Source organism: Malus sylvestris, chromosome 8 (assembly GCF_916048215.2).
Source record: "Malus sylvestris chromosome 8, drMalSylv7.2, whole genome shotgun sequence".
Classification (NCBI taxonomy): Eukaryota; Viridiplantae; Streptophyta; class Magnoliopsida; order Rosales; family Rosaceae; genus Malus; species Malus sylvestris.
This window is the reverse complement of record NC_062267.1, coordinates 3,579,978-3,597,556: the sequence shown is the minus strand read 5'-3', so window position 1 is coordinate 3,597,556 and position 17,579 is coordinate 3,579,978. Positions and strand designations below refer to the sequence as shown.

The 17,579-nt window shown below is 35.7% G+C and overlaps 1 protein-coding gene across 1 annotated transcript; it reads left to right on the top strand.

The window, feature by feature from the left end:
* Window positions 1–4,352: 4,352 nt before the first annotated feature.
* Window positions 4,353–11,892, top strand: LOC126631093 (glutamate receptor 2.8-like). Its single transcript, XM_050301257.1, has 5 exons — window positions 4,353–4,989; window positions 8,765–10,104; window positions 10,197–10,509; window positions 10,609–11,018; window positions 11,257–11,892. The coding sequence occupies exons 1-5, from the start codon at window positions 4,611–4,613 to the stop codon at window positions 11,845–11,847; spliced, it is 3,033 nt and encodes a 1,010-aa protein (XP_050157214.1). The 5' UTR covers window positions 4,353–4,610; the 3' UTR covers window positions 11,848–11,892.
* The last annotated feature ends 5,687 nt before the right edge of the window (window positions 11,893–17,579 follow it).

Below are 17,579 nucleotides of genomic sequence, written 5' to 3'. Positions count from 1 at the left end.
GAAATAGAAAAGAGTGGTCTAGAATAACCTGTTTATATAAGTTGATTATTCAATTCTAATCTGAACCACATATCACGTAGAATAAAAATTTCTGAACTCTCTGTCCACCTTTACATTCATTTAATTCTTTATTATTAAAACAATTCAAATAAGTAGATATGAGCATAGCCACATTCAGTAGAGTTTCCCCTATGCACTCAATTTCAAATTTTCTTTCACAATTTAGATTAGTTTAAAGATAAAAACAATTCAAAGGCTATTCTTTATTATACGAAGTCAGTTTTGCATTAGATTATATATAGGTAGTTCCTGTCAATTAAATTTCTACATAGGTAATTTTAAATTGTAGTTGGCTGCTTTCAATGTAGCGTAGTCAAGACTTAAGAGGAGTATGCTTCAACTTTGAATTAAGTGGTGGAATCTAAGACTATTTCCCATTTAGGCATATTAAACTACAAATAATGCTTATGTCTTTACATGTAAGAACTCATTCATCTTAGTTTATTTGTAAATTACAATTTAACACATACAAAAAAAATAATTCAAACTATAATTTGTCAGCTGGAATTACCAAAAGACGACAACAATAGGAATGAGTATAAGAAGGAGAACAGAAATGAGTACGAAAAAATTTATTGCATGAATGCACACACTCCACATAATAGTCGAGACTCAAGCTACACGGTTTGTCCACAGAGAGAGTACCACAAAGTCAATAATAATTAGTTTAATTTCCCATATAACATTGTTAATTCAATTTACATATCTTAATTTTCATAGTATATGGTTACATATTTGTTCTGGCCGTAAAGATTGGGTCATGGCGACGACGACCGGCTGATCTTTTAGAATTTTCCAGGGACTTTTCATGTGTGATTTTTCCAGGTACTTTTCATGTGTACCTACTCTACATATTCATATATTTATATATGCTTCAGCTTCACAAATAGCAGTGTCTTGCAACTTAAGAAAGCACTTGTTCAAATCAACATGGGTACCGTCCAGTGGCGAAGCCAGGAATTCTCGGGGGGGGGGGGGGAGGGGCGAAATTTAAAAAATTTAGGGTCCCGAAAAATGTGAACATTCATTCGAGGTGTAAGTCCTGCATTTGCAAGATGATTATTTGAACCACCCGTAATATTCATAGGAGAATTTGCACTAACCGAAATATTCCAAAGAGGATTTGGACTACTCAAAATAGTCAAAGGAGGGTTTGAAAAACAATATTATTTGAAGGATGATTTAGCACCGTTTCTCATTGTATCGTCCTATTACTTAACTGTATAATTAGCAAAGTTTTAAAAGATGCTAAGCTCTAGTCAGATGATGGACATGACTTTACACTTCGGCAAGGACCTAGGCAAATTTGAATAAATTTATTATACACCGTATAAATAATTGTCTATTTATTATATAGTTTGTAATATCCAAAAAACATTGATTATAAAACATATAATATATAAAAATATTGACAAATTTGCTTCATTACTTCGTTGAATTTGATGGTAAGAGAAGAAAAAACAAATAATTACAAGTTTTTAATATTTTACAAATTATTTTTTGAAGCTCGTATAAATTATAGTGAATTTTAAGATAAATAACAATGTCAAACAAGTGGTTTAATAAATATTGAAAGATTGGTCAAATTAATTGGATAATAATTAAAAAATAAAATAAATTCCAATATAAGTCAGCAAAAGCAGGTTAGGTGGCGCAAATTGATTGGCCAATATTTAAAAATAAAAAAAAAATTGTAAAGGTCACGTGGGGTGGGATGGGAGAGAGAGAGTCTCTCTCTTCTTCCTTTCTCCTCTTCTTCGTTAGAACCAAACCAGAACATTTCCAATATCTAGAAGCTGCTAAATGCAGATCTTCATTCCTCATTTCTTTGGCCTAGGTTTTTTTTTTGGAAAAAAAAAGAGAGCCCGTGATCAGCCTGTGCTGTGATAGAATAGGGAAACCCAAAAGGCCAGAAAACCAGACGGAATTTCATCACTTTCGACGAGACCGGAGGGGCGGAATCGCCGCTCCTGTGCTTGATTTCCGGCGAAGGGAGGGGCAGCTGCCACTCCTCGCCCTCACGTAGCTTCGCCACTGTTACCGTCAAGAAACTTTGGTCTTTTTATGCTTTCTCCTCCTCTATCATGGATTTTCAATGTGGCGGCAGTTGCGGCGGTGGAAAACACAACTATCCAAGTGAATGTGGGTGTTGTTGTTGACCTCGATCAACCCAGTTAGTGCGGGAAGATGTATTTGAGTTGCATCAAAATTGACACGCTCCAATCCCGATATTCTCCGAACACCAGGATAGGCACGTGCTGATCGACACCTGAGGGTGACGAAAGCTATTTATTGAATGCAAATGCTGAGAACAAGAAATAAATAAGACTTGTAAATTTACGTGTTCAGAGCATACAACTAACTAGAGCACTAAAAGAGACAATATAAAATTGAATGAACAAGGAGATGGGTCCTACACCGAGAGTACTCGAAGATGCCAATGCGGAAGTGCCTTGACGCCGGGATCGTACGCCTCGAATCAAAATCCTGAGAAGGCGCAAAACAAACATGAGTGGACCAAGTTGATATATATATATATATATATATATATATATATATAATACTGAAACAGTTATCAACATATTAACCCTCAAAGTTGTATGAAAACTCATAGTATAATATGTAATAGGTTTTCCAAAAACCCTAACATGCCATAAAACCTTTCATAAAACATATGTCGTATATAGTGTGCTAACTAGTGGTATCATAATCACCCAAAGGCAGAACATAGAACTCTTCCTTTAGACCACTTCCTTCACAAGTATTAATCGCCCCCAGGCTCCTACATCACCCAACTTGAAGGTCAATATAAGTATCAATCGCCCGAAGGCTCCTACAGCACCCAACCTAAAGGTCAATATAAGTATCAATCGCCTAAAGGCCCCTACAGCACCCAACCCAAAGGTCAATAATAAGGACCACTAGGTACACACAAAACCACTGAAAATAATCTTTCCAAACATAGGTACATATATCTCAAAACCATCTTCATAGTATAAAGTCATCCATCATCTATACTATAAAGAAGTGTGTAAAAACATGTTCTAGATAGCATATTGTCATCCATCAGATACCTTACAAGAATATGGGTTCGATAGAAAATATGTTATTCCAAAATAAGCTCAGTATAGCATGATAATCAATTTCTCATAAAACTTTCACAAAACGTATTCAGTAAATCATGCTTTTCATGTATGCATTTATACTCCAAAACATGCATTTTAGAAGGGGTCCACTCACAAATAAATCATACTTCACCGTCGAGAGCCACGTAAACTAGCGGAGACAGAATGCCACAATAAATTGCCCTTAAGCACATAAAGTGTACAATTAATAAAACTCTAATATAACAATTGAATTTGGGAAAACGGACGTCGGAAACAGATTCAGAACATCGAATTACCCTAAAAAGGTTCCCGAGTAAATTTCAAAAAAATCAATACGGAAATATTCCAAAGAATATTCCAAGAATATTCCTCGGATTAAGAAAGTCCATTCAGCTATTTGAACCACACAGACAAGGATTTCGGATTGTATGACGGGCAACAAACTCCATCTACTACTTGTCATTCGTCTCCGGAGATGGTTCCAATATCTCAGCTTGCTATCCCTAATTAATCAAGAAAACAAATAATATTAAGTGGTAAAGAAAAAGAAATAGAAAAGGGTGGCCTAGAATAACCTGTTTATATAAGTTGGTTATTCAATTCTAATTTGAACCACATATCACGTAGAATCAATATTTCTGAACTCTCCGTCCACCTTTACATTCATTTCATTCTTTATTATTAAAACAATTCAAATACGTAGATATGAGCATAGCCACATTCAGTAGAACGTATGTTCCCTTATGCACTCAATTTCAAATTTTCTTTCACAATTTAGATTAGTTTAAAGATAAAAACAATTAAAAGGCTATTCTTTATTAGACGAAGTCAGTTTTGCATTAGATTATATATAGGTAGTTCCGGTCAATTAAATTTCTATATCCGTAATTTTAAATTGTAGTTGGCTGCTTTCAATATAGCGTAGTCATGACGTAAGAGGAGTATGCTTCAACTTTGAATTAAGTGGTGGAATCTAAGACTATTTCCCATTTAGGAATATTAAACTACAAATAATGTTTATGTCTTTACATGTAAGAAGTCATTCATCTTAGTTTATTTGCAAATTACAGTTTAACACATAAAAAAAATAATTCAAACTATTATCTGTCTGCTTAATTACCAAAAGACGACAACAATAGGAATGAGTATAAGAAGGAGAACAGAAATGAGTACGAAAAAAATTATTGCATGAATGCACACACTCCGCATAATAGTCGAGACTCATGCTACACGGTTTGTCCACAGAGAAAGTACCACAAAATCAATAATAATTAGTTTAATTTCCCATATAATATTGTTAATTCAATGTATATATCTTAATTTTCATAGTATATGGTTACATATTTGTTCTGGCCGTATAGATTGGGTCATGGCGACGACGACCGGCTGATTCTTTGAGGATTTTCCAGGGACTTTTCATGTGTGATTTTCCAGGAACTTTTCATGTGTACGTACTCTGCATATTCATATATTTATATATGCTTCAGCTTCACAAATAGAAGTGTCTTGCAACTTAAGAAAGCACTTGTTCAAATAAACATGGGTACAGCCAAGAAACTTTGTATGGTCTTTTTATGCTTTCTCTTCCTCTTGTCATGGATTTTCAATGTGGCGGCGGTTGCGGCGGTGGAAAACACAACTATCCAAGTGAATGTGGGTGTTGTTGTTGACCTCGATCAACCCAGTCAGAGCGGGAAGATGTATTTGAGTTGCATCAAAATGGCCATCGAGGACTTCTATGCATCTCATGCTCACTTCAAGACCAGGCTTGTTTTGAACACTAGGGACTCCAAGCAATCTGTTGTTGGTGCAGCTGCTGCAGGTTCTCTCTTTCTCTCTCTCACATATGATGATGTCCTATTATAATGGATGATACATGCCTAGAGTGTGCTATGAATTTGTTTAAATAAGAGGCTTTTAGATCCAGGTCCAAAAACATAGAGTTTTTTAGGGATGAGTCCAATTATCTAATTATATGTTTTTATTTCTTTTATACTCATACTCATTTTATATTTTCTAAAAATACTAAAAATCAATCAAAATCTTCTAATATTATGCATTTTCCAACTCCAAAAAATCTAATCAATATCTTATAACAAAAAAACTAATATACTAACATAAATATATCTACAAAACATTCTACCCTAACTCAAGTAACAAATATATGAATGTATATTATACATATAACTGAGATATAAAACCTAACTAAAAGGTAGAAAAAAAATAATGGCTAAATAGCCAAAATGGTCACTGAGATTTGCATAACTCATCACTTTGATCCCTAACATTTCAAATTGATAAAAGTGGTCCCTAAGATTGTCCACCATCCATCATTTTGGTCCTTCCGTTAAAAACTCCATTAAGTGTCCCAAAGCTCTTGGCTGGAAGTTTGGGCAATTTTCAAAGCTTCGTAACTCAATCGTTTCTTAACCAAATTCGACCCATAATATATCAAAATGAAGATAGGAAAGTATAGAATAAGATTATACCTATTTGGAAACCCAATGGTTGCCGGAGATAGCCGAAAAATAGCCTCAAAGTTGACTGGTCCGAAGGAAAACTGGAAAACTCGCTGGAAACTAGGTAAACTTTAAACGTTCATAACTTCTTCAATACTCAACGAAATCAAGTGATTCAAAAACAAAAATCATACTTCTTGACAATGCAAAGAGAATGGTACCTTTTCAACAGTTAACTCGCTGTGGTTTGGCCGAAAAACGGCTTGAAAGTGGCTATCTTGGTCTCGAGTTAGCCACTTTCGAGCCTTTTTCCTGCCAAACCACGGCTATTTAGCCATATAAAAAGGTGCCATTCTTTTCACCTCATCGATAAGTATGATTTTTGTTTTTGAATCACTTGATTTCGTTGAGTATTGAAGAAGTTATGAACGTTTAAAGTTTACCCAGTTTCCGGCGAGTTTTCTAGTATTCCTTCGGACCAGTCAACTTTGAGGCTATTTTCTGGCCATCTCCGGCAACCATTGGGCTTCCAAATAGGTATAATCTTATACTAGACTTTCCTATCTTCATTTTGATATATTATGGGTCGAATTTGGTTAAGAAACGATTGATTTACGAAGCTTTGAAAATTGCCCAAACTTCTGGCCAAGAGCTCCAGGATACTTAACGGAGTTTTTAACGGAATGACCAAAATGATGGATGATGGACAATCTCAGGGACCACTTTTATCGATTTGAAATGTTAGGGATCAAAGTGATGAGTTATGCAAATCTCAGTTACCATTTTGGCTATTTAGCCAAAAATAATATACCTATAAACAAGACGCATTAATCTATGACATGATGTTTATAAAAAAGAACATGTCATATAGGTAGATAAAATACAATTAATCCGCGATATAGGTTGATTATAAAAATTAAAAATAAAATCTACAAATGGGGTTTAAAGCATGAGGAAGAAAAAAAAAACAAATAAATAAATAAAAAGAAATAATTAAAGAGAAAATTACAAAGAAATTTAATTTTTATAATAATTCTTATCATTGAAGAGATAATTATTGATAATTAAAAATTTAAGAAATTGGACTTATTTTAATAAATTGGACTATTCTTATTGTTGACTAAAAAAATTGGATTTATATCAAGTTTCCCCTTTAAATAATCAGTGTAACAATTAAAGGTTCGTTTGGAAGTGCTTTTAAAATGGCTAAAACCATTTTGGTGAAAATATTTTTGAAACCAATGTTTAATAAAAATCTAAGTGGATCTTGGAAAAACACTTTAAGTGTTTTCTGTAAAAAGCACATATCTGATGTTTCTTTCGAAAAATTGGGAACCCAAACTCAATTTCATCAAGAGCACTTTCAGTCATTTTAAAAACATTTTCAAATGAACCCTAACAAATTATGTCAAAGGTGTGTCTGTAAGACCATCTCCAATGATAGGCTAAATGCTAAATTTTCCCATTTATTCCTCCTCCCCCAAACACCCTCCAACCCATGCTAAAACATTGGGCTAAAAGCCAAATGTCAAAGCTGGGCCAAATACCCCCCCAAATTCCCCCCACCCCATGCGAGTGGACTCGCGGGCAGTTGGGCCAGTCTCGGCCCGGTCACTCTCCAACGCGCCCACGCGATGGGCTTGCAAACATTGCCCAACAGGGGTGGGTCCCTCTGTCATAGGTTGTCAGCCACCCAAAAAAACCCCAACGGCTCTATTTTTAAACCAAGGGCTGAGATCTAAGGGTCCGTTCGTTGATCCAACGGTCCAGATTCAAATTTAATTTTTTTAGAATATGTTATTTTAAAGCACATTGAATCCAACGTCTGAGATTGAATATAATCAAATCTAACGGTAAAAAAAAAGATCTAATGGCCCAAATTTAAATCCAACGGCTAAAATAATTAAAAAAATTTATTTAACTCAAAATTCACCCCAAAACTGTATAAATACCTATGTATTTGTTCAAATCTAACAGTGAAAGTTGAAAGTTTGGTGTTGAACGGTAGGTGAATTGAAAGTTAGCCCAGGGTTGAAGATTGGTGAAAGTTGAAAGCTTGCTTTGTGGGAAATTTAGTGATTTTTCAATATTTATCGGAATTTAAATATTTTTAGATTAAAATGTTCATAAAATTTATTTATGATAGTCTACATATTTATATTTTTTAAAATTTAATTTAAGAAAAAAAATAGCCTAAGTTCATTTTTTAATAATCCCGGGCAAAAATATTTGACTTTTAGCCCAATCATTTGAGATGGTCTAAGTGCAACGTGCAAACCCCTACAATTTTCGACCTCACATGTTTAATACAAGGGGATGTGAGCAAGAGGTGAAAACGGTACGATTTTTAGTTTTGTCATTTAATTATATTCTTCAAACCGTGTTAGGTAGCTGGTCCCGTCAAGCTTAATAAATTCTTCAATGACCAACCAAAATGTTGTCTCTTCGTGGATTCGAGGTATTAGCGACTATTGACATCGTTTCGTATAATCTAGTCATACATAACTATGCAATTCATAAAGATTTAACCATTTTAACTGGAAAAAGAATGTATAATATCTGTTGAGAGTTGACGGTGTGTGGAGAGTTTGTCCCACATTGGTGACGGACAAGTCTAGCTAAGCGCTTATATGATATTGGGTTATTTCTTATATAGCCAATTGGTTTTATGAGGGAACCCTAATTTCATCATGATATTCAGAGCAGGTTGTCCCTAAAAGCCCAAGGGGCCACAAGTGCTCACGCGTCACCCACATGTTGTTCATGTGGCTTAAAAATCGATTACACGTGCAGGGGTGTGTTGAGAGTTGATGGTGTGTGGAGAGTTTGTCCCACATTTGTGAGAGACAAGTCTAGCTAAGGGGGCTTATATGATCTTGGGCTATTCCCCATATTGCCAATTGATTTTAGGGAGTTTTAACAAAACACTCCCGGTACTATTCACTTTTAACGAAAAACCACATTTACACCTTTCTCTGTTACTATTCCATGTACCTAAAAAGGCCTTTTCATTAAAAATGAAGTTTTTTTAGACTTTTCGTTAGTTTTCCTTTGATTTTATGGTGGAACCCCAATTTCATCAATATCATTAAATTAGTCAATCACACTAATCAATTTTTTTTTTTTCTTGGGACACAGCTATAGACCTGATAAAGAATGTAGAAGTGCAAGCAATCCTGGGGCCAGTGACATCAATGCAGGCTAGCTTTGTTGTTAATCTTGGAGACCAAGCTCATGTGCCCATTTTATCATTTTCTGCAACAAGCCCCTCTCTTACTTCACTCCAAAGCTCTTACTTCTTCCGAATCACACAAACCGACTCTCACCAAGTGAAAGCCATAAGTGCCATTGTTAAAAATTTCGGATGGAGACAAGTTGTGCCAATTTATGTAGACAATACGTACGGCGAGGGAGTCATACCCTTTTTAATTGATGCATTGCAAGAGGTTGATGCTCATGTCCCTTATCGGAGTGTCATTCCCGCATCACCTACAGATGTACAAATTGAAAAAGAGCTTCACAAGTTAATGACAATGCAAACTAGAGTCTTCATTGTGCACATGTTGCCCATACTTTGCACTAAGCTATTTGCCAAGGCAAAAGAGGTCGGAATGATGAGAAAAGGCTATGTTTGGATCATGACCAACGGGGTAGGAAATCGTTTATGGACAATCCCTCCGGTAGATCTGAATTCAATGCAAGGGGTATTAGGTGTGGAAACTGAAGTTCCAAGAACAGAGGAGCTTAAAATTTTCAAAATGCGGTGGAAAAGACGATTCCAACAAGACAATCCAGCCATCATCGATGTTGATGTCGATGTATTTGGATTTCGGGCTTATGATGCAGTTTTTGCACTAGCCTTTGCAGTAGAAGAAGTTGGGTTTAATACAAACTCTGATTTTCAAAATAGGAATGATTCCGTTAACTCAACAGATCTTGATACGTTTGAGGTCTCCCAATATGGTCTAAAACTTTCCCAAGCCATATCTAATACTTCATTCAAAGGTATAGCTGGTGACTTCAGGCTTGACGAAGGGCAACTTCAGGCATCGAATTTTAAGATAGTTAATGTAAATGGTGATGGAGTAAGAACTATTGCATTTTGGACACCGGAAAATGGTATGGTAAAGACACTGAATTCTGCAAACACAAGCAAACTTTCAACTTCCAAGTGCAATCTTTCACCAATTATATGGCCTGGAGATTCTCTCTCTGTTCCCAAGGGATGGGAGATCCCAACAAATGACAAGAAGCTGAGAATTGGAGTTCCTGTAAAAATTGGTTTTAGTGAGTTTGTTAAGGTAACCAAGAACCCTAGCACTAACATAACGGAAGTCACTGGGTTCAGTATTGATGTCTTTGAGGCTGCAGTTGAAGTACTACCATACGCTCTTCCTTTCGAGTTCATTCCCTTTGAGAATTCTGATGGAACAATGGCTGGCACTTACAATGATTTGGTCTATCAAGTATATCTTGAGGTAAACTTATACGTCACAATAAAAATATCGAGAACTGATTTCATTTTGGACCCGCATTTATATTTTTCTCTGGTTACATCTTCTGTTGACAGAAATTTGATGCTGTGGTGGGAGATACCACGATTAGGGCAAACAGGTCTTTGTACGTGGACTTTACGATGCCCTACACAGAATCGGGGGTAGTAATGGTTGTTCCAATCAGAGACACCAGGAGCAAAAATGCATGGGTTTTCATGAAGCCTTTGACATGGGACTTGTGGCTTACGACTTTTTGTTTCTTCATCTTCATTGGTTTCGTCATTTGGGTACTTGAACATCAAATTAATGAAGACTTTCGCGGCCCTCCCTCACATCAAGTTGGCACAAGCTTTTGGTTCTCCTTCTCCACCATGGTGTTTTCACATAGTAATTATCGATCTCTTTACTAGCTAATTTCAAAATAAGAAATTTTAATGGCATTCACTTATTTTTGGTACACTTTTTTTTTTTTAACCACTTTTACAGGGGAGAGAGTGGTTAGCAACTTGGCCAGATTCTTGATGATTATATGGGTGTTTGTTGTGCTAGTTTTGACACAAAGCTACACAGCTAATCTAGCATCGCTATTAACAGTTGAACAACTCCAACCAACTGTCACGAATATAGAGGATATACTAAGAAATGGGGACAATGTTGGATGCTTAAAGAATAGCTTTGTTTGCAAACTCTTGATGAAACAAATCGGTTTCCATGTGTCCAAGCTTAAGGGTATGAATTCCATGGAAGAATGCGATGAAGCTCTTTCAAAAGGGAGTGGAAAGGGTGGTATTGCAGCTGTTGTTGATGAAACCCCAAATATGAAGCTATTCATTGCGAAATATTGTTCCAAATATACCATGATTGGTCCGATCTTCAAAACTGATGGCTATGGCTTTGTAAGATTTCTCTCCTTTATACATAAGGAAATTATTTAGTACACCTTCTTTTCTCCTTAGGCATACCACTGTTTATTTTTGCACCTTGATTTATTCAACACAAATGTCATAATTAAACATGATGCATGAGGAGAAAATGTGGGCACGGAAATCATTTTCCTTGTACATATATGTAGACATCTACACACATGCATTTATAAAAACGTGACTTCTTTGAGGTAATCACTTTAATTGGCAGGTGCTTCCAAAGCGTTCTCCTCTTGTACCCGATATTTCACAAGCAGTCCTAAGCGTGATGGAAGGAGAGAAGATCATGAAAATTGAGAGCAAATGGTTCAGTCAAGAAAGCAATTGTGATGATAACTCCAGGACTCCAAGGATCTCAAGCAACACTCTTGGTCTTGAAAGCTTTTGGGGCCTATTCCTAATTGCCGGGGCGGCTTCAATTCTAGCTCTCATCATATTCATAGCTTGCTTCTTTTACAAGCATCGGCATGTCTTGGAGCAGCCTGATTCCAGAACTTCTTCGAGATGGAGAAGGGTTCGAGCCCTGATTGAAATTTTCAACGAAAAAGACCTCAACTCCCATACTTTTAAAAGCCGTCAACAACAAGAAGGAATTGCGGGGGTTGGAGAAGAAGTTAAGGCCTCACCTAATAGGAACTGGCCTGAAAGTCCATTCAGCTATGCAAACGACACTGATAAGGTTTTCGGATTCTACGAAGGGCAACAAACGCCATCTACTACTAGTCATGGGTCGCCGGAGCATACTATCAATGTTCAAGAAATGCATGGAGCTCATGTAACAGCTCACGTAGAAAACAATTAACAGATTCAGTGAAATAAAAGAAAGGATAGTTTAGCCTACACATAATTTGAAAAAAATAAATAAATAACACTAAAATAATAATATGAGTGCTATTATGGACACTCCAAAATAGTAAATCTACACTCTTGTAAAGAATTGTAGGAGAAAATAACACTAGAAAAAAGTATAAAAGAATGACTTTTGGGAGCGCCAATAAAAAGCCTCTTTCGTTTTCCATAATTCGTATAAAATAACAAGGCATTATGTGCAGATACATTATTTTTGGACTTATGCTCAAGAGAAGGAAAAAGAATGACAGTTGAACATGCGCTAACACGAGAGATTTTTCAGTGTGACCAGCACATGGTGAGATATGTGTGTTAAAAAGTTAATAACTTAAAAAATAAAATTTCTCATCACTTACATAAAAACACATAGTGTACCACCCGTGTTCCCGTCACAATGAAAAATTTCTCGTACTAACACTTGCATAATTGAGAAAACTATCTTCATAAATATGATTGCATTAATGATTATACGCCGAATATATGATGGATTCTATAGCTAGCTATGATAGATTTTTCAATATGTCTGAAATACAAGCACATATGCTATATATCATTATATAAGTAGGGACACTTGATAAAAAAATTTCCTCCACTCGTATAATAACACATAGCGGTACGCCTAGCGTTCCTGACACATTAAAAAATCTCTTGCTAGTTAGGACTTCCAAATTCTAGACCATCGCAATTAATCTCTGTATAAATAATTTTCTTTGGACAATTAATTGAACATATGCAATCAGTCTTCACCTACCTTTATTTGTGGATAGAAAAACTCACAGGAAACGAAACAGCGAATGCTAATTTTCTGCATATAGTTTGAATCTTCTAGCTACACGCACAGTATTAATTTAGTGATCGTATTCGTCCCTCAATTTATCTTGAGACAACCACCCTAGCTCAATAATCTGCAAAGAAGTGCACCTGTTACACACATGGACATCATGAGCAGCTTGGGCCAATGCCAGTTTGAGGGATCTAACATCTCGCTCACTTCCATTATTTGCACTGGGTTTGAAGGTTCTGATGGCTCAAGCACCACTGGCATGATAGGATCAGAGGTCGAGATAACCGGAAAGGAAATTACAGGAAATGAAAATACAAGAAAAGTAGAAGAAATTAAAATAAATTCATATCATTTCATTCGTAGTCATCCTTACATAAAAAAAAATGTTTAAATACATCTCAGGATAGTAGAGTTGATATGTAGATAAGCCTAATGGTATTACATATATAATGGGCCTAATAGATAACAATAACAATAGGTGATCCAATTGGTCCTAACAGAAGCCCAGTAACTTAGAGTCGCATCAGTCTTACCTTTTAACATGAGGCTGTAAAACATACTCTGAAATCACAACAACAAAACATTAGGATCACGAATAATTATGCCGAGAGTAATTGAGGGAATAGTTGACTTGACAATCAAGTTAATGAAATCTCTAGGACTCTTGGTGCCTTAAGGAAATAAACATATTGGAGTCCTAATTACATGCAATCAATTATGAACCTTTATTAAGTAAATACAAGGAATAAGAGTCATGATGGGACTCTAATTGATTAGATATGATTTAGGTTGATATCATTTCCAATAATAGGGAGGAATTGGTTGAAACCCTAGCTATATAACCAAGGAGCAGTCCCTACTTCCATACATCTGAAACTCACGAAAACTACAAGCCTATTTCGATAGCAAAGTTCATTGAGAGGTATTGGAAGTAGAAGACTACTTCTACCTTGTTCGCGAGGATCAATGGCTTCATCTTCATAACCATGTGTTCTGTATTATACAAATAAGTTTAATATAATTAGTCAATCTCTATTTTATATTGATTTGATTTATTTGTGATCCTAATGTCTTCTTGTTGTGATTTCAGAATATGTTTTGCAGAGGCTTGAGTTGGAAATTATATTATAGTATAAAATACTGTAATTTATAATTTTAATAATTGAATGAAAAATAGTGTTAACCAATTTCTTAGAAAGGTTATGTTGTTTAGGTGATACTTGATAAGTGATGTATACTTATAGATGAAAAGTTACATTTCTTTAATAAGTAAAAGTTGGATTCTATATAAACCCATGAAACCATTGGTATTAGATATAGAAAATTAGAGTTAATTTTTACTCTTGAGAAATAGGGTTTCCCCACTTTGTTTCTCTCATGCTTCGTGTGTAAATTATGAGTCGTGTCTTGAGAGTACAGAATATATAAAATTCGCCAGAGTCCGAAGATTGAAGTGCTTTGACTTCGGATTATAAATTGTTGAATCCTGGGAGATGGATGCCTATCGAACTACAAGCACAAAAGTAGGGGCGGAATTCTATCTTTAGGACATTGCATTTATGCAAGCCTCAATCTCCAAGTTTGTCAGTTTTTCTAACTTTATCTCTAGTTTATGAATTTTGTATACTATTGATATTGTGATTTTCTTTATGATTATTATCATTGGAATTATATTGCTATTTTTCATATTTTCTAATATTGCTCCAACAGCTTGTCCTCAAGCCTCCCAAGACTCAAACCGAGAAAGAAGCATAGAGCAGTCTGGGAAAGAAAACAGCCAATTTTTCAAACCGTGTACCATACACATCTCCAGTATTAGCTTCTGTATGGTCTTTAATCCTGAACCATGTTCTTCCAAAACATCTCCATTGTGGTCACCCAAAAGACAAAAGACAAATATCAGTACCAGATATATCCTGCCAAAATGAATTCATAAAATAGTTGGAGCACACTGATCTTGACAGCGTTGAGTAAGAGAACTATTGGCCTTGTGCATCACCAACCACCAACTCCTGTAGTAGATAGATTGAATTAAAGATGGCAAGAGATAGAGTAAGATGTACCAATTGCACCCAGTTCATAGCATTCAGCATCTCAGGTGACTGAGCATATCCACTAAATTTCTTGTCAATTTGGGTTTGCTTGATTGGCTCCATAAAAATCAACTCATGTTGTGCAGACTCCAACAGTTTGATCTCTTCCAAGTCTCAGCCTTGGAAGCTTTTGGGGCCTCTTTCTCATTCCTATCGGTTTTTCAATAGTAGCTCTGCTCATATTTGCTGCCATGTTTTTGTCTGGAGAACTCAAGGATATCTCGGTGCAACTACACCAGCTTGGTCCAGAAGCCTCATTGTGGAGTAGAACTCGTGTCATATTAGGAAAATACGACGAATGGGACTCTAAGTCATTTACTTCTGGAACATCCGGTAATCAATCATGATCCTGTTTAGGACCATTAGTAGAAGTAGACCCAGTAGAACTATTAAACCCAGATTGATTGAAACTATTATTGCCTTTGTATTGATTCCCAAAATATGGCCTTGTGAAATTGTTTCCAGAGGCATATCTGTTAGAATTATAGGACCCTTTGTTCTGAGAAGAGTGCCTTTGATTTGAACTTCCTTGATAACTGCCAGATCCCATGTTTGAGCTGTCCCCTTGATATCTTCCATGACCTCCATTACTCCTTGAATTAGAGCTTTCACCATGTACATACATTGCAGACATAGAATTAGTTAAAGAAGAAATTCTGGATTCATTAGCCAATTCTGCACTTAACAACTGTGCTCCAAAATCCTTCACAGAAATTGATGTCTCTCTTGCCAAGATCACAGTTCTTATCATATCATACTCTTGTGGTAATCCTGTCAACGCAGCTATAATCAGATCATTATCTGAAACTTTTTCCCCTGCAGAAACAAGTTGATCTCAAATAGACTTCAATCGCATTAAGAACTTATCACCTGAATCTGCTCCTTTCTGTGCAGTGTAGAACTCCGTCTTTAACTGACTAATCCTTGCAACAGACACCAAAGCAAATCTATCTGGCAAGCATGTCCATGCTTCTTGAGGAGTTTTACAACCAATAATGTGTTCCATTGCATCATCAGATACAGTGGCCATTAACAGACTAAGCAATGCCATATCCTTTTTAACCCAGCTTTTATATGCATCAGTGATCTCCTTCGTAACACCCATTTCAGTATGTATAACAAATTTTGGTGGACAGGGATTCTCACCAGTAAAGAAATCAAACAGATCATATCCACGCAAAACAGATTGGAATTGATAGGACCATTTTACAAAATTATCATCCTGAAGCTTCACAGTCAACATTCCCAGAAGCCCTTCAATTTTCAGTGTTTTCTGACATAATTGCTTCACAAATCACGCAAGATTGATACTATGCCTTTCTAAGAACAGAATACTTTCAATAATCAAGAAATGAAATCTCCAAAACGATCAACCAATTAATCAACAAAGATACCCCACTCAATCTTTCAATCAACAACTATTTTCAACAATTCTGTACTACTGGCATCGGCCCTTCGTAGCAAGAAACTCAAAAAAAATACTTCAATCAATTTCACTGAATGTACACACTTGGCATCGGCCTTATCAAACATTCTTCATCACATACATCAAACATATCATATCACAGCAAGACATGGCATCGGCCTTCAATCAATTACTCATGAAAATCAGATCAAAATTCTACTCAGACAATATCGCAAACACCTTATATGCGAAAACAGGAACAAATATGTACACATAGAAATCCCAGCACTTGCAGAAAATTCCAGCGGAAGAATCATCCCATCGTTCCTCGGCGATGATACCATATTAACAGCACCAAGAAAGCAGAAGAAATGAAGGTTTGCAAGAAATGCAGAAGCACAGAAATGTAAAGAACGAAAGTATCGAAGAGAGAGAAGAGAGAGAAGCCATGAGAGAGAAAGTAGATTGTATTCAGAAGGAATGAATTCGATAAAATTACAATCTGTTAGCCTTGTATTTATAGGCTATTGTTTCTTACTCATTACACTACTAACCACCCTAACTAACTTCCCGTTATCTCTCTAACTTCTTTTAACTTATTTGTGCTGACTTGGCAGCTGAGCTGTCCTCCTTTCCTTTCAGCCAACAGGTTTGACACATAAAATAATTTGCTCTGATACCATAAAGAAAGTTAAGGTTCTATTATAAAACCAATTAACAAATGAGGAGTGACCTAATTCCTTATAACTCCTTAGAAGGTCCCTCCTATTATTAATAAGTAGATTTATTCTCAACAGGACCTCCCTTTCATAACCACGCTACGTATATATGTATTAACTTTTGACCTCTAATAGAGACGACGAGACTGACTTGTTTATCAGTTCTAGGACAATTTGACTGCACGTACATGATTGGTTAAAAAGATACAAATACTAACAGTATTTTAAAGTCTTCCAGTACACTGCAACTATGCTGCTATAGATCTTATTAATTAAATAAGCTTACAAGGCTGAAATTTCACAAGAATTATTGATAAATTTCTAGAAGAATATAAAGGCTTGTTTGATATCATATTTAAAATTTTTTATAATTTTTCAAAACATTTCTTAATAATTTTTCTTGAAAACAATTTTCTTTAAAACTGGTATGCGATTTAAAAATTTTAAATCTTACAACTTAAATTGGACAAAAAGATCCATAAAAAGGGGGTTGAGAGAGAAAGATGAGAGAGGAGAAAAGAAAGTAAGAGATGATTGTAGGAAAGATAAAGAAGTGAGAAGATCGGAGGATATAGAGAGGAAGAAGAGTGAGAGAAAGAACTGAGAAACTGAAGAGAGCGAATTGGAAGAGAGACGAAAAAGATAAAAAAAAAAAGAGAGAGAAGGGGGAGAGAGAAAGAAGAA

Coding starts and splice junctions, on each gene's coding strand:
- LOC126631093 (XM_050301257.1), top strand. CDS start 4,611: ATGTGTACGTACTCTGCATATTCATATATTTATATATGCTTCAGCTTC. Junction 10,510..10,608: donor CACCATGGTGTTTTCACATA/GTAATTATCGAT, acceptor CCACTTTTACAG/GGGAGAGAGTGGTTAGCAAC. Junction 11,019..11,256: donor AAACTGATGGCTATGGCTTT/GTAAGATTTCTC, acceptor TTTAATTGGCAG/GTGCTTCCAAAGCGTTCTCC.